This window comes from Oncorhynchus masou, chromosome 16 (assembly GCF_036934945.1).
Source record: "Oncorhynchus masou masou isolate Uvic2021 chromosome 16, UVic_Omas_1.1, whole genome shotgun sequence".
NCBI classification, from domain to species: domain Eukaryota; kingdom Metazoa; phylum Chordata; class Actinopteri; order Salmoniformes; family Salmonidae; genus Oncorhynchus; species Oncorhynchus masou.
Genome location: NC_088227.1, coordinates 9,402,854 through 9,427,939, shown reverse-complemented (window position 1 = coordinate 9,427,939; position 25,086 = coordinate 9,402,854). Strand labels below are relative to the sequence as shown.

At 43.4% G+C, this 25,086-nt stretch overlaps 2 protein-coding genes across 3 annotated transcripts in view; one reads left to right on the top strand and one right to left on the bottom strand.

The window, feature by feature from the left end:
* LOC135557434 (connector enhancer of kinase suppressor of ras 3-like) overlaps positions 1–5,264 on the bottom strand; it is a 45,304-nt gene extending 40,040 nt beyond the window's left edge. The window contains exon 1 of the mRNA XM_064990690.1: positions 5,023–5,264. Coding sequence (XP_064846762.1) covers positions 5,023–5,074 — 52 coding nt within the window. The 5' untranslated portion in view covers positions 5,075–5,264. The remainder of the gene's footprint in view (positions 1–5,022) is intronic.
* A 3,677-nt stretch (positions 5,265–8,941) lies between these two features.
* LOC135557433 (serine/threonine-protein kinase D3-like) overlaps positions 8,942–25,086 on the top strand; it is a 68,534-nt gene continuing 52,389 nt past the window's right edge. Inside the window, exons 1-2 of one of the 2 annotated variants that reach the window (XM_064990688.1) lie at positions 8,942–9,211; positions 9,647–10,465. In XM_064990688.1, the coding sequence (XP_064846760.1) occupies positions 10,163–10,465 (303 nt within the window). In that variant the 5' untranslated portion in view covers positions 8,942–9,211; positions 9,647–10,162. Of the gene's footprint in view, positions 9,212–9,646; positions 10,466–25,086 lie in introns of those variants that run through there. The other variant, XM_064990689.1, reaches the window with a different exon arrangement.

Genomic DNA, 25,086 nt, shown 5'->3' with positions numbered 1-25,086 from the left:
AATCACCAATGGCCTCATGGTAACATCCCTGAGCAGTTTCATTCCTGTCCTGCAGCTCAGTTCAGAAGGATGACTAGATATTTGATGTGTCAGTGTGGTTTAATACATGATTCACAGCATAAGTATTAACTTGACCATGCTGAAAGAGACATTCAATGTCTGACTTGATATTGCTACCGATATACCAATCACTGCCATTTTATAATGCTTTCAAAAGGCTCCCTGGTCTTTGTAGTGAAATCCTTGACTGAGGGACCTTAAAGATTTAGTATGTATGGGGGACAGAGGAAGGGGTTAGTCATGAAAAAAATCATGTCAGCCCCTATTATTTCGCACCGAGTCCATGAGACATATGATGTGATTTGTGAAGCCAAATTTCACTCCTGAACTAATTTAGGATCGCCTAAACAAAGGGTCTGAATACTTGTGCAATGACTATATTTTAGTTATCCATTTTCTTTTTCTTTTTTTGTCTTCCACTTTAACATTACAGAGTATTTTGAGTTAATTGTTAATCCCAGTTTGTAACACAATACAATTTGAAGAAATACAAGGGGTATGAATACCTTTGCAAGACACTGTAGACTTATAGTATATTTGATTACTCATAAGCAGAGTTTCATAAAACAAAACCAATGCTTTAAGTTATAAACAACTCCAAGTGTATTTTAAATTAACATACTACATTAATATTAAGCATTTGAAATTGAAGTACAGATTTAATGAGTGTGTTTAAGTTTCATGATAGTGAACATATAGTATACTTAGAGACTGAAAAACAATACATTTTAAGTATACTTTTAATAAGTGTGTTGAAGTATGATGGTAGCATATTTATAGTATACTAAAATACTGAAAAAACAATTAAGTGTGTTGAAATGTAATGATATTATACTGTATTTATAGTATAGTTAAGATACAGTGCATTTGTAAAGTATTCAGACCCCTTGACTTTTCCACATTTTGTTATGTTAAAGCCTTTTTCTAAAATGTATTAAATAATTTTTCTTCCTCACACACAATACCCCATAATGACAAAGAAAAAACTGTGTTTTATACATTTTTGCTAATGTATTAAAAATAAAAAACGGAAATATAACATTTACAATAAGTATTCAGACCCTTTACTCAGTACTTTGTTGAAGCACCTTTAGCAGGGATTACAGCCATGAATCTTCTTGGGTATGAGGCTACAAGCTAGGCACACCTGTATTTGGGGAGTTTCTCCCATTCTTCTCTGCAGATCCTCTCTGTCAGGTTGGATGGGGAGCGTCACTGCACAGCTATTTCCAGTCTGAGGTCCTGGGGGCTCTGGAGCAGGTTTTTATCAAGGATCTCTCTGTACCTTGTTCCGTTCATCTTTCCCTCGATCCTGACTAGTCTCCCAGTCCCTGCTGCTGAAAAACATCCCCACAGCATGATGCTGCCACCACCATGCTTCACCGTAGAGATGGTGCCAGGTTTCCTCCAGATGTGAAGCTTGGCATTCAGGTCGAATAGTTCAATCTTGGTTTCATCAGAACAGAGAATATTTTTTCTCATGGTCTGAGTCCTTTAGGTGCCTTCTGGCAAACTCCAAGCGGGCTGTCATGTGCCTTTGACTTAGGAGTGGCTTCCGCCTGGCCACTCTACCATTAAGGTCTGATTGGTGGAGTGCTGCAAAGATGGTTGTCCTTCTGGAAGGTTGTCCCAATGTCAGAGTGACCATTGGGTTCTTGGTCACCCCCCTGACTAAGGCCCCTCTCCCCCGATTGCTCAGCTTTCCCGGGTGGCCAGCGCTAGGAAGCGTCTTGGTGGTTCCAAACTTCTTCCATTTAAGAATGATGTAGGCCACTGTGTTCCTGATGACCTTCAATGTTGCAGAAATGTTTTGGTACCCTTCCCCAGATCTGTGCCTTGACACAATCCTGTCTCTGAACTCTACGGACTATTCCTTCAACCTCATGACTTGGTTTTTGCTCTGACATGCGCTGTCAGCTGTAGGACCTTATATAGCCAGGTGTGTGTCTTTCCAAATCATATCCAATCAATTGAATTTACCACAGGTGGACTACAATCAAGCTATAGAAACATCTCAAGGATGTTGAGTCTCATAGCAAAGGGTCTGAATATTTATGTATATGTAAGGTATTTCTGTTTTTTTTATTTTATTCTAAAAACCTGTTTTCGTGTTGCCATTATGGGGTATTGTGTGTAGGTTGATGAGGAACAACTTTCAATGAATCCATTTTAGAATGAGGCTGTAACATAACAAAATGTGGAAAAAGTCAAGGGGTCCGAATACTTTCTGAATGCACTGTACATAGAAGCATAGCAAGTTCCTGCAGGATGAATCTGAGCTCAGAGCAGATGCCTGTTAAATACAGACAAGCATGGCTGATGAGTTCCTGCCGTAACCTTTTGACCCCGCTCACAGCATGATGCTGCGGACCTTTGTAGCAGAGCTCTTGTTCAGTCACCCCCTTTATTGTCTGGAATTACTGCTTGGCCATTCATTGTCCCCACTCTAAAAGAAATGGGTACGGTCAGTAATAACAGAACAAAGCAGAGGGTTTTGTGGGGTTGGGCTGCATTGTTAATCGCCTATTGACACAACAGAGCTCAATTCTACCATGATCAGTAGATACGGGAGGCAGAGATTTTGTGTACAAACACAGTACTTTTTAAACAGCCCTATATACCACCCATTTTAATAAACAAGTCGTGCATCTTTGTTTATTGTGCATTGGCTGTTCAGCTCATAAGGACTCTCTCTAGCTTGGCTCCTTAGGCAGATATATAGAGACTGACTCAAGATGTACAATATGTAAATGTTATGCAACATATTAGCTTGATGGCTTGGCTCCTTTCATCGGTCCAAAACACTTTTTCAATTCATGACAGCAGCAGTACTCTAAATAAAGGTGGCTTCCTTCATTGTCATCTCCTGACTGAATGCTAATTCATGGATCTCTGACGGTCCACTCTTCCTAATGTGATGACCTGTTAACAGGTCAAGCGTATCCTGCTGTTATCATTCATAGTTTAACGACACATGGCAATGAATATGAATACACCATTAATGCTGACACAATGGCCAATGCTTGTGCTTGCATCCTACATGGTACCCTATTCCATATACAGATGTAGGATCTTAATTTGAGTCAGTTTTCCACGGCAGGAAGATAATCCTGCCACAACATGAAATTGGAATTATTATGTGGATTATAATTAATTGATGTTTTGGTAGGGGTTGATACATTTTTCATAAGGGGTAATCAAGTCTGAAATGTCTAAGTGGAAATTAACTTCGGAAGCCTTTTTAAAACTCAAATACACTGCAAGTGTTACATTCCCTGAATTGCAGGAAAGTTCTCCTGCAAACAGGGTGATCAAGTTATGATCCTACATCTGTATAGTGCACTACTTTTGACCAGGTCCCCAGGACTCTGATCAAAAGTAGGGGACTATAAAGGCAATTGGGTGCCATTTGTTTGTCCTGGTATAAATCCTACAGATCAGATGCTGTCACATCTCAAACATAGTCCCATAATTTAACTGGGAATACAGTAGGCTTATATTGTAAGGAAATAAGCAAGGTGATAGATGCTGTCATGTCTATCACAATCCCATAGTTTATAACCAATACTGTTTTTACCGTAAGGGCATAAGCAAGGCTTTCCCTGGTTCAGTGTTGCTGGGATTACACTTGAGGGCATTTTTTCCACAGCATGTATTTCCATTGGAATGAATATAATCAGCCTGAGCTATATTTAAGGCAATAGAAGTGTGTCTCTGACTTTCACACTGAGATGTCACCCTGCCCCCATAAGTTTAATGATCTCTATCAGAATGGAAAAGTGTGCAGTCTACAATAGAATCAACTCTGCATGGTGATGCATTGGGAATTTGAGGAATTTATTTAGTCATATATGACAGACAGGACAGGGGTAGGGGTTCATAACACCTTTTGAAACACACTGCCATGGTTATATTTTGGCACTATTCAAAGGAGCTAAGTGTGTGACATGGGTTTCGTAAAGCCTAAAAGCGAAAAGGAATGTGCTGTTTTTAGATAAAAGTACTGTATTTGTGGATTCATACCAGATGACAGTTGAGCTTTGGTTCTCAACAACAGAAAATAGCGAGCTCCTAGTAGCATACCGACCTATACCTAAAGGAGCTCTTTTCAGTGCGCACGTGTACTTTAAAGTAAACATAAATAAACACTCCTCGCGTTTGGCACAAAATTTCCTCTCATCAAATAAACATTTCTATGGATTTAAAGATTATACTTAATATCTCCCCTACAAAAAGCAATATAACACTTGCTTGTTACAAAGTTGCAATGCAGCAACCACTTATAAGAGACACCGACATTCACCTGTAACTTTTGTGGACATTTATAACAGTTATTCAATCAACGTTCTCAAAACGCAATTGAAAGTTGTTGGTTACTAAAAGCAATCAAAGTTAAAGCTAGAATCCTTCATTGAAAAAAGAACAGCGCTGCATCCCTGCCCCGGTTTTGCTAAAAAAGCTAAGGGATGGATGGGACTGTAGAAATGTAACCACTCTCAAATTCATAGACAGACCTATGGATGCATGGACTGGCCATCCATGATATAGTTTTAACCATGTTTTGAGGCTGTACAGTGTTTGTTTTAATTTCCGTTGTTTACAGACATTTGTGTAAAACAATCTTGGATTTTTGGTTTTGATAGGGTATGACAATTGAACTGAGCTCATGGGACAATTCTAAGTTATATTCTTCAAAAATCAATGGGTATACATAATTAATTTACAAGTCAAAAAATGCATATAGCAATTAAGGATTCTAGCTTCAAACCTAGTTTAAATTCTTCATTCTAAACATTAAACCATAAAGTTGTATTCAAACAGGCAATTAACTAGGCTATAACAACGAAATATATACACAGTTAAACAGGACATTCATAAATAAATTAGGTTACACAGACATTATTATACTATGATTGGGAACAGTTTAACGTTATGTTTTAATCAGCAAGGCACTCAACTCACCTCTCATCCAATCGACAACTTGTTTAGGGGTCCACTTCCTTATGGGATCCATTTCTTTGAAATTATGCCTGCAAAAATGTAACCGTCTTTTTCAGTAAGTCTTTGTCTTTTAAGCTAGTTTTGATGATAAATCAGTCAATCCACATAGTAATAGACATGTAACTACAACGACATTGCATGGAAATAGTCCTAGCACTCTGCTTCCGCTACAGCCCCCAGCACCGACTGATCGCATGTGGGAAAACAACAAGTTTACAGTGAGTGCAGTAGCGCAAACATGAGAGAAGTTAGGGGCGGGAGTATCAGATTTCAGTGCGGGTCATCAACCACTACTCAACCAAAACCGTTACTGCTAGCAAGTGAGCTGTATCAATGCATAGGCTATTTAATAACATACATTATATTGGAGGCAAATATAAAATTATATTGTGCAAACCTTTGAATGTATTCCTCAACAGGTTTTTGTGAAAATAATAAAATATAGACTTCTAGGCCATACAATGTGCTAAATGTTTTCTTCAATGTATCACACTTCAAATTAACATCCTCTGGTGGTATCTAATTAGACCCCTCATCCTGTCTAAGTCTCAAAGCGTGAGTCTATACATAAGTTGGGTGTTGCCTGGTACGACAATTAAATCTCCCCAAAGTTTCCCATGGGAAGAGTGATGTGGTGCCAGTGATATGGGACTTGTACGGGCTTTAAGGGGACATTTAGGGTTCCATGGGTTCTGAGAAGAATGTTATGATGACAAGAGTGTAAATTAACAACAACAAAACAATGGTTTTATGTGTGTGGGTGTCATATTTAATTGATTCAATCAATTCACAATGACATTTTTTCTTAGGTCGTTTATCCATGTCGGAGACTGGGTAAATGACAGGCGTCTGCTATAATACATATAAACAATGTAGCCTATACATTTGCCTGGCAATACAACCCGCAACTTGTTGAACTTCACGAGAAGTAATTGTTTCTTTAAGGAAAGACTGCCATCTTCTGACACCAAGAGAGAGGTTATTTTTTGCTACTGTATTGACTAGCTGTACTGATCACTTGACTTCAGCAGTTTGAGAACCCTTACAGGGAATTCAATTCTAACTCCCCCAATACACCAACTCAAGAAATAAAGAATTTTTGGAATAAACAAAACATTTACATTTGGCACTCTATATGTGTGTGCAGAATAATAAACTGGCGATGTCACAAAGTTTTTTTAAATGTTGGTCCTTGACTTGACGTGCCTCCACAACATACAATCTCCATCAATGTGTTTGTAAAGCTTGTTTCTTTCAGTGCTGAACGGTTCACACCTGCAGTGTGTCTCTAGATGTCCTGTGTTCATAAATCCTGTGTGACTGGTGCGTTTGTGTTCTGCTCTGCCGTGAGCACTGGCTCAAGCACGGCTTGACATAAGCTGGCAGAGACACTGGCTGCATTCTAAATGGCACCCTATTCCCAGTATAGTGCATTACTTTTGACCAGAGCCCAAAGGACCTGTGTAAGTGTGTAAGCAGCCTCACACTGCGTATTGAACTGGATGTCTGACATAGACTTCTGTGCGTGCATTACTCACACTAGAAAACTGTTGCATTTCAAGACTTGCTGTTAAAAATAACACATTTGTCTTGACAGTCAACTTATTTTTCTGCTGACGATGGATCTTAGCTCTAAAACACTTTCTCCCTCGCCCTCTCCCTCTTCCTCTTCCTCTTCCTCTTCCTCTCCCTCTCTGTGAGCATGTTTGCAGGAGTGTGTGTAACCTGCATAATCAAGGATACGTCCCAAATGGCACCCTATTCCCTATATAGTGCACTGTTTTTTTTTTACCGGGGCCCACAGGTCTTTGTTCAAAAGTAGGGAATAGGATGCCAATTGGGATCTGGTCAATGCCTCTCAGAGGGTGGTCTGGGTCTGGCACCAAGGTAGAGGAGAACTTGACTAAGAGGAAAATCCATGGAGAGAGGATCTTCCTTCCTTTTCCAACTGAACCTGAGGTTTGGCGCTGACCTGTATTTTGTATTTCGACACACACTCAGATTCAGTTCCATCTCAGTCTGCTCGGTCTTCTCTTTCCTTTGTTTAATCTTTAACCTCCAACTACTGTGTTTCCTGAGGTATTTCCATACGCACGCACGCACGCACACACACACACACACACACACACACACACACACACACACACACACACACACACACACACACACACACACACACACACACACACACACACACACACACACACACACACACACACACACACACACACACACACACACACACTCACACACACACACACATCTATGGACCATTAGGCCAATGCTTTAGTATCAGGATTCCCGTGAAAGAGAATTATACAGTACCATGGCAACTAACTGTCAATATTTACAATACATTCTGGCCAGGTCCAGTGGCACCGCTGTGCAAATGCATACAGATGGAGATAAAAGGGGGTTGAGGTCGGAAACAATATGTATTATGCACGTAGCACAGGAAATGGTTCTACTGCGGAGTCAAAGAACAAAGGATTACATAGGCTACTGGGTTCCTTTCCTGTAACATGAAATGCATGAATCCTGCCAAAGTAGATTCCTACCAATATCTAGTAAGGTATTATTGCTCTTTAAAGAATGGAATTCAACTGAAAGCAAATAATGATAACAGGTGACTGTAATGTGAAAAGTAGACTAGTGAAAAACCCAATTCAAGTTTTTTCAGCAGCACTGATGATGTCGAAGACTGAGGGCATGACTTAAGCAAACACAAGCCTAAAATATCATATTAATGCCATGCCTCCTTTTGGCAAAACTTTCACACACAAAAATCACACATTGCCACAGTCCAGTAGGCCCACATGAGTATAAAGGTGTAAAACAATCTATGTCAAATCCAATAGGTCTATTGCACAACACATGCATTAGTAGCATGGTCCCTGGAGCTCAGCTGTGCTTCACATATAGCCTCCACCCATCCCTGCTGTTCTGATGTGGTGCCAGCTTGGAGGAAGAAGGTCGGTTTCCTCTCCTTAGGAGTAATAGTCCATTTGAATGATCAATCCCCTCCTGGGGCGGCAGCCTAGTGGTTAGAGCATTGGACTAGTAACCGGAAGACTGCAAGTTCAAACCCCTGAGCAAGGTACAAATCTGTTGTTCTGCCCCTGAACAGGCAGTTAACCCACTGTTCCTAGGCCACCATTGAAAATAAGAATTTGCTCTTAACTGAGTTGCCTGGTTAAATAAAGGTAAAAATAAATTCAACAACCTCCCCCACCAGGTTGATGGTTTTCAGAAGCTTCTGGAAGAAGAAGTGATGTTGTTTTATATGGCAGATATTGTGCGCATTCCAATTGGCACCCTATTCCCTATATAGTGCACTAGTTTTGGTGAGAGCACCATTGGCCCTGGTAAGAAGTAGTGCACTACAAATTGAATAGGGTGTAATTTGGGGTGTAATTTGGGATGCATTTATGACCTAGGTCAATATTTTGCTGCCTTGTAATGAAATGCAATGAATGAAAAGTACTGTCTCTACATGCAAAGGATACATGTAGACTAAATAACAATAACCTACTTACTATATTATTGACATTGTATTCTGAGACAGTGTTCCACACACCGAGCTGAGTGAGACCTTGCCACCTTGCTACTGTAGCAGTAAAAGGCACGCTGTTATGGTAACAGGACAACAATGTAGCAAGGAGTTTTCATTTGCACCGTTAGAGGTCGCAGATACTACAGCCATCGTAGAGTTTTGAGACAAATAACGGGATAAATAGCTGAGAAAATAGCTTTTACTTCAAGGGCGTCACACACCCAAAGCCGTTCGGGTAATGTAGTTTTTCTTGTCTTGCTGCACCATCAAAGCTGGTGGGTGGAACAAAAACTAGAACTTCTAGTCCCAGAAAGTCCTGTGTTCTGTTGTTACCGAATGAGTGGGGACGTGAGTTACTATGGTGCGATAATAGGATACGCATGAACTGGTTGCGATCTGGCTACGGGAAAAAGTTTTGAGAGGAAAGTAACGGATAGTTGGCAAAATACTCTGGCTTCGCACTCAATGCCAAAATATAGAGTTTGGAGGCACACTCTGCCTTCGCGAATTCACAGTTCAAGCGTTCGAACTTCTTGGAAGATTGGAAATAAAACAATGTTTAATCTCCAGAGAGCAAAAACCGCCGTTTTCGAAAAGGTAATGTACACGCCTATAGGCTTTATGGGGGAAGTTAAGCTATAGTGAACAATATCAAGCATAGCATAACAGTTACAAGCAATTGCATGAACATGTTTTACGTCTCCCATCCTAATGAGAGCACATATCCAGATGTGTCTCTTGGTTCCAGATGTTTGTTAGGCTAGTTGAAATTCCTTATGCAAAGGCACAACAAGTGATCATAGTAATACCACTAATAATACTGTTATTCTATTGTTGTAATGACAATATTATTATTACCCTTTAAAGGCTTTTTATTAAATTATTGTGTACAGAACAAGCTGTTTCGCAGACTATTCATTGGCAGTAACTGACGGCTAATCAATGAGCAATGATAATCTGGCGCATTGATCCGACCGGGAGTGTCTCTCCCTTAGCCTACCTACTTTCATCGTTTGCTTTTTTTGTTGCCAGGTAATTTCTGGGGAATGACAAACGTTCCGCTACAAGGAGCAACTGATGAGAGCTGCTCGGTGCCTGTTTCTTCTACTCACCATTAGAACTGGCTGTTTCTGCCCTGCAGCTGAACATTCTCCAATGGTTGGGGGCTTTTGGAGTTTTGGCAGCTCGATTTTTTCCCTCCAGATACACCTGTGCTCAGAATGGTGTGTAGAGCTGAGAATGTGGGACGAATCAACAGGCTTTCGTTAAAACATGACTTACTGTTATGGATCTCATGTGAGCTGTCGAAGAGGAAACGTGTACAGGGCGCAAGTTACACTTCAGAGTAGGCCTACTTGTTTAATTCTATAGGGGTTGTGTTCACTATGATCTATTACTTATTCAACCGACTGGATATTATCAACAAGATGACCAAGATGCTTCAACATACCAGATGGCGTTGAAAAGAACCTGCGTGCTGCTCTTCTAAATAATTACACGTCGTTCAACTTTGCGTCTTTACCCCGTCAAGAAGACATAAGCTAGCCAATGTCTGCCTGCAGCAGTTCGTCCCTTCCGCCCTTACCTAGGCTTTACCCCCTCTCTGTGGCCCCCCACCCAGTGGCCCCACCGACTCCCTCGCCGTCTCCAAGCCCGCCGGCAACGCTCTACGGTCGGCTGTCAAATGGGAGTCTCAGCGCCCCGAGCCCCACCAACTCCCAGTGCTCTTTCCACGGGGTGTCTTTTCTCCTCCAGATCGGACTCACCAGGGAAACGGTGAGCTTGGATGCCAGCGATCTGTCCGGGCTAGCTGCGGTGAAGGAGCTTGTATGTTCAATAGTGGATCAAAAGGTAAATACAGTCTCTACTCATTTCTGGGCAGTAGTGTACAATAGCATAGTCCTCCTCATGATGTATGTGGGTATGCATGAAGACATGCACTTCATTTCATGTCATACTTCATTGCTTTGTAGTCTACACTCTAGACTAGGGCTCTTCCAGCCCTGTTCCTGGAGAGCTACCGTCCTGTAGGTTTTCGCTCCAACCCCTAATCTAGCGCACATGATTCTAATAATTAGCTGGTTGATCAAGTGAATCAGGTTAGCTACAACTGGGGTTGCATTGAAAACCTATAGAAGGGTAAGCTCTCCAGGAACAGGGTTGGAGAGCCATGGTCTAGGCTATAGTGTTACTGATTACATATTTGAAACGGAATGTTTGAAAGATCTTGTTGGTTTCCAAGGGTTTCACGGCTCACATTTGCACTGTTTTTGTAGTAATTACTGTTTTGTAGACCGTAAACATGTGTTGTATTATACCATGACGTGTGGCATTATATTTAAGCAATAAGGCCCGAGGAGGTGTGTTATATAGCCACGGCTAATGGATTTTCTTAGACACGGCGCAGCACAGCCCTTAGCAGTGGTATATTGGCCATATACCACAACCCCCCCGAGGTGCCTTATTGCTATCATAAACTGGTTACCAACGTAATTAGAACAGTAAAAATAAATGTTTTGGCCTACCCATGGTATACGGTCTGATATAACACAGCTGTCAGCCAATCAGCATTCAGGGCTCGAACCACCCAGTTTATATTATAAAACTAGCACCAGTGTGGGGAAAAAAAAGATGCATTTGATGAAAAGAGAGCAACAGTATATAGTTGTGGTTTTCACATGTGTTATCTTGTGTTTAAGTTTCTGCTATGAATGTGACACTTGTGTTTTGCACACAATAGATGCTCCAGTGGTTGTTTAGCTGAGAGGCAGTTTCTCCCTCCTGTCTTTGCAATACATTGAAATACTGTGGTAGACAATGAAAAACGGAAGACACGGTATGCACACCAGAGTACACTACATTACTCAACAACATATTCACTTTTTCCTGTAAGCTACATTTAATTAAGTGAATTTGTCCCAATTCTTTTGGTACCCTAAAATGGGGGGGGGGGGGGACTATGTACAAAAAGTGCTGTACTTTCTAAACGGTTCACCCGATATGGATGAAATTACCCTTAAAATGAAGCTTAACATCACAGTCATTGTATCATTTCAAATCCAAAATACTGGAGTACAGATCCAAAACAACAGACATTTTCATTGTCCCAATACTTTTGGAGCTCGCTGTAGAGGGCTTTATCACCAGGGTACACTACATTACTCAACTACATATTCACTGGTTACCATTCGCAGTTTGTCTTTGTGTAACAATTATACAGAATAATGTAAAACACAGTTTTTTTCTGGTATGGTTCTTGAGTAAGGGCAGAAACATGATGATGGTTGACTGACGCGACAGCAATGACACAACTGAAATGCATGTAGGTAAAACTCACTCTCACTTCTTTTTCTGTTTTTTTAATGGCCGTGTTAGATTTCACAAGGGAAACCAAAGGAAAGCTTTGTAACATAACATGGTTCATAGTAGTGCAACATCACATATTTTCTCTTCCTCAATCTAAACATACAGTGTATATCATATAACTGCATGGATATGGTGAAAGAGTGGACAATGAGGTTGCTTGGCCTTCAATCTTGCACTAAACAATACCCTTACATCTAGTATAGAAGGCATGAAATAAGAATAGAATGTTTCTGAACACTTCTACATTCATGTGGATGCTACCATGGTTACGGATAATCATGCACGAATCGTGAATAATGATGAGTGAGAAAGTTATAGATGCACAAAGATCCTCTCCTCAAAACATGCTAACCTCAAGGCGTCCCGAGTGGCGCAGCGGTCTAGAGGCATCACTAAAGACCCGGGTTCGATCCTAGGCTGCGTCGCAGCCGGTCGCGATACAGGGAGACCCATGAGGCGGTGCACAATTGGCCCAGCATCGTCCGGGTTAGGGGAGGGTTTTGCCGGCCGGGATGTCCTTGTCTCATCGTGCTCTAGCGACTCCTTGTGGCGGGTTGTGCGCATGCATGCTGACCTCGGTCACCAGTTGTACGGTATTTCCTCCGACACATTGGTGCGACTGGCTTCTGGGTTAAGCGAGCAGTGCGGCTTGGCAGGGTCGTGTTTCGGGGGACGCATGGCTATCCCGAATCCGTACGAGATAGCCATGCGATGGGACAAGACTGTAACTACCAATTGGATATCACGAAAAAGGGGTAAAAAGTACCAAAAAAAGTCTTGCTAACCTCTCACTGTTACAAATAACAGAGGTTAGCATATGATATTTATGCCTCTGTAACTTCCTCACTCATCATTTCATCATTATTCACAATTCATGTTATCCATAATCATGGTAGTAGCATCCACATTAATGTAGAAGTGTTCCAAAACTTATTCTATACTTATTTACAATAAAATGGACTCCAAAATGACACAGTACATTATTTAACATTCATTTCTATACGGCACAACACAATCCGAACAAACTGCAAATGAAGTCACAAACTTAATTTAGTCATTGCGTGCTAGGAATATGGGACCAAATGGGCGGACTAAACGTTCATTTTTCCCCCCGCCTCTTATAAAACATTTGATCTCATGTCCAAAATGCTGGAGTATAGAGCCAAATTAAAAGTTGTAGCTTCACTGTCCAAATAAATACATAGTGGAGTGTATATCCACTATCCATATTATCTGGGTCAACAATACAACTTCATCACATTAATGATGGTGGTTCATACCAGAAAGAGATGCTTATAAACTCTCTCACCACTTCACTTTCAGAGAATACGAGCCCGATGGGCCCTGGTCAAAAGTAGTGAATAGGGTGCCATTTGTGACGCTACCCCAGTGTGGGAGTATTGAAACTCCGGGACTATATTGACTGTAGGTCAGGCCATGTAATATTTGTGATCCTGTAGGAGGGGTGGAGGGGAACAGGGACTGTCCCCGGGGGGTCCAGGAAGCCAGTGGGGAAGTTCCCCTCCCCTGCAGGCCGCCATATTGTCCAGGGCCGCCTCTGCCTGCCCTGCTCCGTAGTCACCCCCGGCCTCCCTGTCCTGTCACACAACACAGCTCCAGGTTGATGTACGCTGCAGGCCGCAGACAGAGAGATGGTAGTGTGTTAAAAATATTGTTTTTTTTGTCCGAATTTAGAGGGAGGGGGGCCGACAGGTGAGAAGGGCCAAGACAGGTTTTTTACCCACGTTGTGTGTTTTGGAATTTCCTTGAGGCTATCTACAACTGCTAAGTCAGTTGATGATTGTTGCAAGAGTGGGGGAGAAGTAAATCAGATTCTGGCCATTCAATTCCTCTATCAGCCATTCAAATGCGACAGTATATGAAGAGCATGAAATAGAGTGACTTACTCAGAACGAGGGGAAAATAATCTGCTTACAGCGTTTACCACTGATTATATTTTTCATTAATGTATAACAGCATTTTAGATCTGCTTACCACGAAGTGCAATTGAGCAAAAGGAACTGAATTGCAGATTGCTGACCTATTCCTTAATGTCCAAACAAATGCACTTTGCTCTAATAAAAAGATCGGTCTGTCTTGCAAACTCTTAACCCAGTGTTGGAACTAAAGAATTAGAATGTACTAGAACTGTAATGATTCACTCCATCGCATCATTCTATCGCTGTGGTTCAGAGGTCGTCATCCTTCACCATCATTTTCGTCAGTACTGAAAACCAATGGCTAATGGCGATATTATTCTAGGGTCTTTTTGTGCAGCCCCCATTAAGCACAAGGGCTTATAGAGTATCAGCCCTCAGGTTGAGGCGCAGGTCTTGTTTAGCGTGAGCCAGTTAAATTGGTCCTGGAGTAATGGCTCCTTGCCAATGAATGCAATAATAATGGTCACCAATGGTGTCTTTTTGTGTTCTTCGTTATCAAATGCTCAGGGAGCTCTTCCTACACCTGATTATTGTATAGGGGAAGTCCAGCAAGTCTTTGGACCAAGCTGTATTATTTTTTAAACCCTATGACATGAGTTGTTAATATGTTATATACTAAGTAACTTCCATAATTCCGGCTTTGTTATTATGGCCGTTATTCGACCACATGCATTGTGTGACATGAATGACATGTCAAGGTGACTGGAGCCATGGAACTATGCTGTTGGTGTATGAATGACTGACCACCCACCCCCCTCCCCCACTCCTGCATGTGGAGCTGAGTATGTGATTCCTGCTCAAAGTACCACAGGCTAATCATTTGTTTCAGCCAGTGCACAGGACAAGACTGGAACAGCAGAGAGAACAACGATTTAACTACAGATGCAGGATCTTAATTTGATCACCATTTTGTTGCCGAGAATTGTCCTGCACAACCTGCAGTGTAATTAAGGTGTAAAAAAGGCTTCTAACTTTAAAATGACAGACTTGATTTGCCCAAATGAAAAATGTGTCAACCCCTACATTATAATCCACATAATATTTCACATTTCCTGTTTCTGCAGGATTATTTCCCTGCTGTAGCAAACTGGCTCAAATCAAGATACTACATCAGATCCTGGTTTGTACTTCCTTGATGAAGTTCTCTCTATCCCAATTTCTCATTAGTCCTGTAACTGCATCTGATGGTGTGGTGTCATTGTATGAACATGACCGAGCTCCTTCTCTCTCTTATGAATACCACCTTTTCAATAGGCTCTGGTAAAAAAAGTAGTGCATTATTATAGGGAATAGGTGGATTGAAGAGCAAAGATGAAAGCGAGAGAGAGGGAGAGAGAGTGGGATAGAGCGAGAGAGCGAGCAAGAGAGAGAGGGCCGGAGGGAGAGAGAGAAAGAGAGAGCGAGAAAGAGAGGGACAGTTCACCCTGCAGACCATATTCAATTCAGGGATGGCCCATAGAGAATAACGTGTCTCTTAGGGCGTATTATCAAGATTAGATAAGTGCAAATGGCAGCTGATTGTGATGACTCTGGTTGCGACTGAGCTTGTATTATTAGAGCCAGTTCACGGGGGGCAATCTGGAATCTCTCTACGCTTTAATTCATCGATGATGCTACTGCTCCTTGTATGTTGGAGAATAAGAATTACAATGGAATTACCTTTCTTTGAGCATTTTGTTTAGTACCATTGCATGGTTCCTAATGATTTCTATAAACTTTTATGATTGCCCTTTTTATTAATAAACCAGGCCTAATACTGACGGAGGCACTATTATTTTATCATTTCCACAAATCATGATATTTTTTAAATATATTTTTTTACCTTTATTTAACTAGGCAAGTCAGTTAAGAACAAATTCTTATTTTCAATGACGGCCTAGGAACAGTGGATTAACTGCCTTGTTCAGGGGCAATAGAGTACATATAGAGCTCTGGGGGATTTGGTGAAATCAGTTGAGCAGGTTTTCATTGTTCAGTTTTTGTGATGTTCTTTCCTGTTACTTAGCATGATCCCCAGAATGGATGATTGTGCTTGGTGGGATTCTCTGTCCGTTCTAGCTCTAGTTCAATGCGTTAGTGCGACCTGCTAATGTTCAGGAAGGTTAAGCACTAGCCACGCTAACAGATCTACGTCCGACTATGTTGACATACTCCCTCTTCATTGGACAGGCAAGGGTCGTTGTCACATTCCTGAAGAATATATTCAGTTTTAAGGGCTTCGATCTCTGTATGAGCCTTGGGCCTTCCTTAACATCCCTGGCCTGGCTGCATCCCAAATGGTACCCTATTACCTATAGAGTGTACTACTTTTGACCAGAGCTCTGGTCAAAAGTAGTGTACTACAGCTGTAGCATCTTAACTTGAGCCAGTTTGTTACAGAAGGAATATAATCCTGAAGCAACTGGAAATGTGAATTATTATGTGGATTATAATTCCTGGATAGTTTTTGTAGGGATTGATACATTTTAAATTTGCTGCATTGCAGGAAAGTTCTCCTGCAATAGAGTGATCAAATTAAGATCCTACATCTGTATACAGGGAAGGGGGTGACCTGTTTTATGGAGGAAACTGCTGAGGGGCTTGGAACTCGTCTGAAATCCCTATTCAGACTATGTAATGTGAGCCGTGTGTGATATGTTAGACCATGTAAGGCCGGCAGTGGGATCTCTGGTTTGGACGTCTGAGGTAGTGTCCCAAACGGCACCCTATTCCCCTTTATTCCCCTATAGACCCTGCCCAAAAGTAGTGCACTACATAGAGACTAGGGTGACATTTGGGACAGACACTAAATGAATTGTGAAGGTACCGGAGTTATGACATTTTGAAGTTCTGTATAAGTGTCATCGAAGGTACGTAAAAGGGCCACATAAAAGTCAGGCGGAACGTAAAGCGTTTTTTGGACACACTTTATTTGGATATTCCAGATCTGCTCTTCAGATGGCCATACTATCTGTTGATAAGCAACTGCTTGTTAAGGTTACGGTTAGAGTTAGGGTTAGGTTTAGAATAATGGTTAGGGTAATGGTTATGCTTAGGGTTAGGATAAGCGTTAAGGTTAGGGTTAGGGTTAGTAGATAGTTAGTTGTAATGTTACCGGTAGTCTGTAGATAGTCTGTTGAGCAAGTACAGACGGAGTATCCAAATAAAGTGTTACTGAGGAATTTCCAGATAAAATACTGGTGGTATCCACACTAAATGGAACTAATTCAATTAAATGTAAACCAATGAGAATAAAGCCATCTTCTACTCTCATGAAGTCTACATTGTGTATGTTCTTCCTCTTAGTTGTTTTTGTTATTATCAGTGAATTTGTCTTTCGGAAATATTCTGTCTTCCACAATAAACTAAAAGAGTTGCTCCATGTGAACATTATATTTCGACTTCCTGTCTGCAAAGACCACTTCCTTTTTACTGAGCTCCTTCGACTGTGCCCCAATAGTATTTCTAGAAAGGAGAAAAGTGACATCCATGTATGTGTGTCTGTATTGTGGGGGTCTCTGCCTTCCACCATTGGTTCTCACATGGTGTGGACCGTGTGGATTGGGCACGCGCAATATTTGATTCATGGGTTTAGTGACAGGCAACGTAGTGTCCTAAATGGCACCCTATTATCTTTTCAGTGCACTACTTTTGACCAGAGACAGTAGGGGTATAGGGTGCCATGTGGTTAAATATTGCCAGTGAGTCTTTAACTAACACAGACCCTGAAGTACTGCTGTAGGATATATAGTTGAAGTCGGAAGTTTACATACACCTTAGCCAAATACATTTAAACTCAGTTTTTCAGTAAAAATTCCCTGTCTTAGGTCAGTGATTATCACCACTTTATTTTAAGAATTTGAAATGTCAGAATAATAGTAGAGAGAATGATTTATTTCAGCTTTTATTTCTTTCATCACATTCCCAGTGGTTCAGAAGTTTACATACACTCAGTTAGTATTTGGTAGCATTGCCTTTAAATTGTTTAACTTGGATCAAATGTTTTGTGTAGCCTTCCACAAGCTTCCCACAATAAGTTGGGTGAATTCTGGCCAATTCCTCCTGACAGAGCTGGTGTAACTGAGTCAGGTTGGTAGGCCTCATTGCTCGCACACGCTTTTTCAGTTCTGCCCACAAATTTTCTATGGGATTGCGGTCAGGGCTTTGTGATGGCCATTCCAATACCTTGACTTTGTTGTCCTTAAGCCATTTTGCCACAACTTTGGAAGTATGCTTGGGGTCATTGTCCATATGGAGGACCCATTTGCGACCAAGCTTTAACTTTCTGACTGATGTCTTGAGATGTTGCTTCAATATATCCACATAATTTTCCTTCCTCATGAAGCCATCTATTTTGTGAAGTGCAGCAGTCCCTCCTGCAGCAAAGGACCCCCACAACATGGTGCTGCCACCCCCGTGCTTCACGGGTTGAGATGGTGTTCTTCGGCTTGCAAGCCTCCCCCCTTTTCTTCCAAACATAACGATGGTCATTGTGGCTAAACAGTTCTATTTTTGTTCCACCAGACCAGAGGATATTTCTCCAAAAAGTCAGATATTAGTCCCCATGTGTAACGGCTTTCGTCTGGTGGAAGAGAGTCGGACCAAAATGCAGCATGGTATTCTTGATACATGTTTAATGACGATGAAAAAAACTAATAATACAAAAACAACAAACGGAACGTGAAAACCTATACAGCCTATCTGGTGACAACAAACACAGAGACAGGAACAATCACCCACGAAATACTCAAAGAATATGGCTGCCTAAATATGGTTCCCAATCAGAGACAACGATAATCACCTGACTCTGATTGAGAACCGCCTCAGGCAGCCATAGACTATGCTATACACCTCCAAGACAAAACACACCACAAAAAACCCATGTCACACCCTGGCCTGACCAAATAAATGCAGACAAACACAATATACTTCGACCAGGGCGTGACAGAACCCCCCCCCCCTAAGGTGCGGACTCCCGGACGCACATCAAAACAATAGGGAAGGGTCCGGGTGGGCGTCTGTCCATGGTGGCGGCTCCGGCGCGGGACGTGGACCCTACTCTATCAATGTTTTAGTACCTCCTCCTCGCGTCCTAAGATAGTCCATCCTCGCCGCCGACCATGGCCTAGTAGTCCTCCCCCAGAACCCCACTGGACTGAGGGGCAGCTCGGGACTGAGGGGCAGCTCGGGACTGAGGGGCAGCTCGGGACTGAGGGGCAGCTCGGGGCTCGGGACTGAGAGGTAGCTCGGGACTGAGGGGAAGCTCGGGACTGAGGGGAAGCTCAGCACTGCGAGGAAGCTCAGCACTGAGAGGAAGCTCAGGCAGGTAGTTGGAACCGGCAGATCCTGGCTGGCTGGTGGTTCTGGAAGAGTCTGGCTGACTAGCAGATCTGGAAGAGTCTGGTTGACTGGCGGATCTGGAAGAGTCTGGTTGACTGGCAGATCTGGAAGAGTCTGGTTGACTGGCGGATCTGGAAGAGTCTGGTTGACTGGCGGATCTGGAAGAGTCTGGTTGACTGGCAGATCTGGAAGAGTCTGGCTGACTGGCAGATCTGGAAGAGTCTGGCTGACTGGCGGATCTGGAAGAGTCTGGCTGACTGGCGGATCCTGGCAGACTGACGGATCTGGCTGCTCCATGCTGACTGGCGGCTCTGGCTGCTCCATGCTGACTGGCGGCTCTGGCTGCTCCATGTAGACTGACAGCTCTGGCGGCTTCTTGCAGACTGGCAGCTCCTTGCAGACTGGCAGCTCCTTGCAGACTGGCAGCTCCTTGCAGACTGACAGCTCCTTGCAGACTGACTGCTCCATGCAGACTGGCAGCTCTGACTGCTCCATGCAGACTGGCAGCTCTGGCTGCTCCATGCAGACTGACAGCTCTGGCTGCTCCATGCAGACTGGCAGCTCTGGCTGCTCCATACAGACTGACAGATCTGGCTGCTCCATGCAGACTGGCAGCTCTGGCTGCTCCATGCAGACTGGCAGCTCTGGTTGCTCCATGCAGGCTGGCAGCTCTGGCTGCGCTGAACAGGCAGGAGACTCCAGCAGCGCTGTAGAGGAGGAAGGCTCTGGCTGCGCTGAACAGGCGGGAGACTCCGGCAGCGCAGGAGAGGAGAAAGGCTCTGGCAGCGCTGAACAGGCGGGAGACTCCGGCAGCGCAGGAGAGGAGAAAGGCTCCGGCAGCGCTGAACAGGCGGGAGACTCTGGCAGCGCAGGAGAGGAGAAAGGCTCCGGCAGCGCTGGAGAGGCGAGGCGCACTGTAGGCCTGATGCGTGGTGCTGGCACTGGTGGTACTGGGCCGAGCACACGCACAGGAAGCCTGGTGCGGGGAGCTGCCACCGGAGGACTGGTGTGTGGAGCTGACACAGGATGGGCTAGACCGTGAAGGCGTACTGGAGATCTTGAGAGCAGTGCTGGCACAGGACGTGCAAGGCTAGGGAGGTGCACAGGAGGCCTGGTGCGTGAGGCTGGCACCATCTTCACCAGCCAACTAACACGCACCTCAGGACGAGTATGGAGCGCTGAGCCAGGTGCCATCAAATCCCCGACACGCTCCGTCGGGCGAATATCATGCTTAAAGCACCAACACAGCAACTCCCTCATTACTCTCTCCTCCAATTTCCCCATTAACTCCTTCATAGTCTCTGCTTCGCTCACCTCCAACACCGGCTCTGGTTCTGGTCTCCTCCTTGGCTCCTCACGATAAACAGGGAGAGTTGGCTCAGGTCTGACTCCTGACTTTGCCACACTCCCTGAGCCCCCCCCCCAAGAATTATTTGGGGCTGACTCTCGGGCTTCCAACCGCGTCGCAGTGCTGCCTCTTCATACCGGCGCCTCTCCGCTTTCGTCGCCTCCAGTTCTTCTTACAGCTAAACGACTACCGCCCCGTAGCACTCACTGCCGTCATCATGAAGTGCTTTGAGAGACTAGTCAAGGACCATATCACCTCCACCCTACCTGACACCCTAGACCCACTCCAATTTGCCTACCGCCCAAATAGGTCCACAGACGACGCAATCTCAACCACACTGAACACTGCCCTAACCCATCTGGACAAGAGGAATACCTATGTGAGAATGCTGTTCATCGACTACAGCTCGGCATTTAACACCATAGTACCCTCCAAGCTCGTCATCAAGCTCGAGACCTTGGGTCTCAACCCCGCCCTGTGCAACTGGGTACTGGACTTCCTGAAGGGCCGCCCCCAGGTGGTGAGGGTAGGCAACAACATCTCCACCCCGCTGATCCTCAACACTGGGGCCCCACAAGGGTGCGTTCTGAGCCCTCTCCTGTACTCCCTGTTCACCCACGACTGCGCGGCAACGCACGCCTCCAACTCAATCATCAAGTTTGCAGACGACACAACAGTGGTAAGCTTGATTACCAACAACGACGAGACGGCCTACAGGGAGGAGGTGAGGGCCCTCGGAGTGTGGTGTCAGGACAATAACCTCACACTCAACGTCAACAAAACTAAGGAGATGATTGTGGACTTCAGGAAACAGCAGAGGGAACACCCCCTATCCACATCGATGGAACAGTAGTGGAGAGGGTAGTAAGTTTTAAGTTCCTCGGCATACACATCACAGACAAACTGAATTGGTCCACTCACACAGACAGCATCGTGAAGAAGGCGCAGCAGCGCCTCTTCAACCTCAGGAGGCTGAAGAAATTCGGCTTGTCACCAAAAGCACTCACAAACTTCTACAGATGCACAATCGAGAGCATCCTGGCGGGCTGTATCACCGCCTGGTACGGCAACTGCTCCGCCCACAACCGTAAGGCTCTCCAGAGGGTAGTGAGGTCTGCACAACGTATCACCGGGGGCAAACTACCTGCCCTCCAGGACACCTACACCACCCGATGTTACAGGAAGGCCATAAAGATCATCAAGGACAACACCCACTCGAGCCACTGCCTGTTCACCCCGCTATCATCCAGAAGGCGAGGTCAGTACAGGTGCATCAAAGCTGGGACCGAGAGACTGAAAAACAGCTTCTATCTCAAGGCCATCAGACTGTTAAACAGCAACCACTAACATTGAGTGGCTGCTGCCAACACACTGACTCAACTCCAGCCACTTCAATAATGGGAATTGATGGGAAATGATGTAAATATATCACTAGCCACTTTAAACAATGCTACCTAATATAATGTTTACATATCCTACATTATTAATCATCTCATATGTATACGTATACACTGTACTCTATCATCTACTGCATCCTTATGTAATACATGCATCACTAGCCACTTTAACTATGCCACTTTGTTTACATACTCATCTCATATGTATATACTGTACTCGATACCATCTACTGTATCTTGCCTATGCTGCTCTGCACCATCACTCATTCATATCTTTATGTACATATTCTTTATCCCCTTACACTGTGTATAAGAAATTAGTTTTGGAATTGTTAGTTAGATTACTTGTTGGTTATTACTGCATTGTCGGAACTGGAAGCACAAGCATTTCGCTACACTCGCATTAACATCTGCTAACCATGTGTATGTGACAAATACAATTTGATTTGATTTGATTTTCTTTGGGGCGGCGATATTCTCCAGGCTGAGCCCAGGGTCCTTCTCCGTTTAGGATTTCCTCCCAAGTCCAGAAATCCTTATTATGTTTCTCCTGCTGTTGCTGTTGCCTGTTACCACGCCGCTTGGTCCCGTTGTGGTGGGTGATTCTGTAACGGTTCTCGTCTGGTGGAAGAGAGTCGGACCAAAATGCAGCATTGTATTCTTGATACATGTTTAATGAAGATGAAAAAGATGAATAATACAAAAACAACAAACGGAACGTGAAAACCTATACAGCCTATCTGGTGACAACAAACACAGAGACAGGAACAATCACCCACGAAATACTCAAAGAATAAATGCAGACAAATAAATGCAGACAAACACAATATACTTCGACCAGGGCGTGACACCATGTGCAGTTAGAAAAACTGTAGTGTGGCTTTTTATGGTGGTTTTGGAGCAGTGGCTTTTTCCTTGCTGAGCAGCCTGTCTGTAAACAGGTTATGTCGATATAGGACTCATCTTCACAATGTCCTTTGCTGTTGTTCTGGGATTGATTTGCACTTTTCACACCAAAGTGTGTTCATCTCTAGGAGACAGAATGGGTCTCCTTCCTGAGCGGTATGATGGCTGCGTGATCACATGGTGTTTATACTTTCGTACGATTGTTTGTTCAGTTGAACGTGGTACCTTTAGGAGTTAGGAAATTGCTCCCAAGGATGAACCACATTCTACAATGTTTTTTCTGAGGTCTTGGCTGATTTCTTTTGATTTTCCCATGATGTCAAGCAAAGAGGCACTGAGTTTGAAGGTAGGCCTTGAATTACATCTACAGGTACACCTCCAATTAACTCAAATTATGTCAATTAGCCTATCAGAAGCTTCTAAAGCCATTACATAATTTTCTAGAATTTTCTAAGTTGTTTAAAGGCACAGTCAACTTAGTGTCTGTAAACATCTGACCCACTAGAATTGTGATACAGTGAAATAATCTGTCTGTAAACAATTTTTGGAAAGATTACTTGTGTCACGCACAAAGTAGACATCCTAACCGACTAGCCAAAACTATAGTTTGTTAATAAGACATCTGTGGAGTGGTTAAAAAACGAGTTTTAATGACTCCAACCTAAGTGTATGTAAACTTCAGACTTCAACTGTATCTTCTCTCTTTTCAGAAAGTCCCTGTCAGACAGTGCCGTTTTGTCTACGTTGAAAGCCTTTTGTCCCTTACTGCGAAAAGAAACAGGAATAGTCTTCAGTACAATACAGTGTAAAAATAGCCAAGGACCTTTGGAGTTATGCAAAAGCGTGTTTCTGAGTAGTCGACTCAAACACTCTGAAATAGAATTGTGTTATCTTAGTTGTCTCAGTAGCCAACACTATGTATTCAGTTTAACATTCCCTAAGGCGTAGCTGGCTGTCAACATCTCTGTGCTTCTTATTGTGAATCATACTGATACAGCGGGGTCTGTCCAGTACGGAACTAGGACGTGGAGATGCCCACTGATTGTCCAATAGGAAATCTACAGTATGTGGATTCTGTTCAGCCCTCTGAAACAGGGCCCTAAAGGAAAAGACACACCGTAACGAACCTTGCACAGTAGATCACTTGCTGGGTGTTGACGAATGGTTCGAGTCAACATGTAGAATCATCGGGATATGATCAGAAAATCATGTCCGCAATATTCTCTGTGGTCAGACGCCGAAAGGACAGCCTCCCTCTGCTTATAACAGTTTGTTGGTGCGGTCTGTTTTGTCCTTTAGGTTTAATTGCAACAACCCTGCTGGCCTCACCACCTCACATGAGGAAATATCAGTTTGGCTTACTGATAGCTTCCCACATGAGGAAGGAGAACATAGGATTTGACTGGCGTCAATTTCAAGCTCATTGTGAGGGCTGGAGGGACAAACATTGACCTGGCCGATGAGGAACAGAACAGTGATGTGGTGTGTGTCTTGCTGATGCTTTTAATTGATAACAGTGCATCACTTTTCATATGATCTGTTTTGCTTAAGTGTGCTTGCTTAAGTCCAATAGGCTACGCCATGCCCAGAAGCTTGACTTTGATTTGACCTACACTTAATGGCAGTACACTATATGCACTGTGTGTGTGCCTTAATGTACAGTATCTCCCACTGTAGAATGCCCTCACTATTTTAGACTCATAGTCTGACAACGGCACTATTGTGGAATCAACCCCTCCCGGTCTGAAAATAATATTATTTTAAATCAATTGCTTTTTACAGGACGAGCCAGGCCTTTTGTTGTCCTTATCTCTCAGAGCGAGAGAGAGCGAGAGAGCGAGAGAGAGAGAGAGAGAGAGAGAGAGAGAGATCGAGAGATCTAATGCATATGGCTGCAGTTTACCAGCCTCAGAGACCAAGGCTCTCATCTGGTCAATAGAACAGCCAGATGTATGATCCGTCATTGGTCAGCTTGCTTAAGGGAGAGTTATCCCTGTGCATGTGATCAGCCTTAATATAACCTTCTCTGAATGTGACTCTCCCCTAAGTGTTTAATGTCAATGGCTACGTCCCGAATGGCACCCTATTCCTTACATAGTGCACTATTTTTGACAAGAGCCCTATGGGCACCCTGGTCAAAAGTGGTGCACTGTATAGGGAATAGGGTGCCATTTGGGACACAAACATGTACTGATA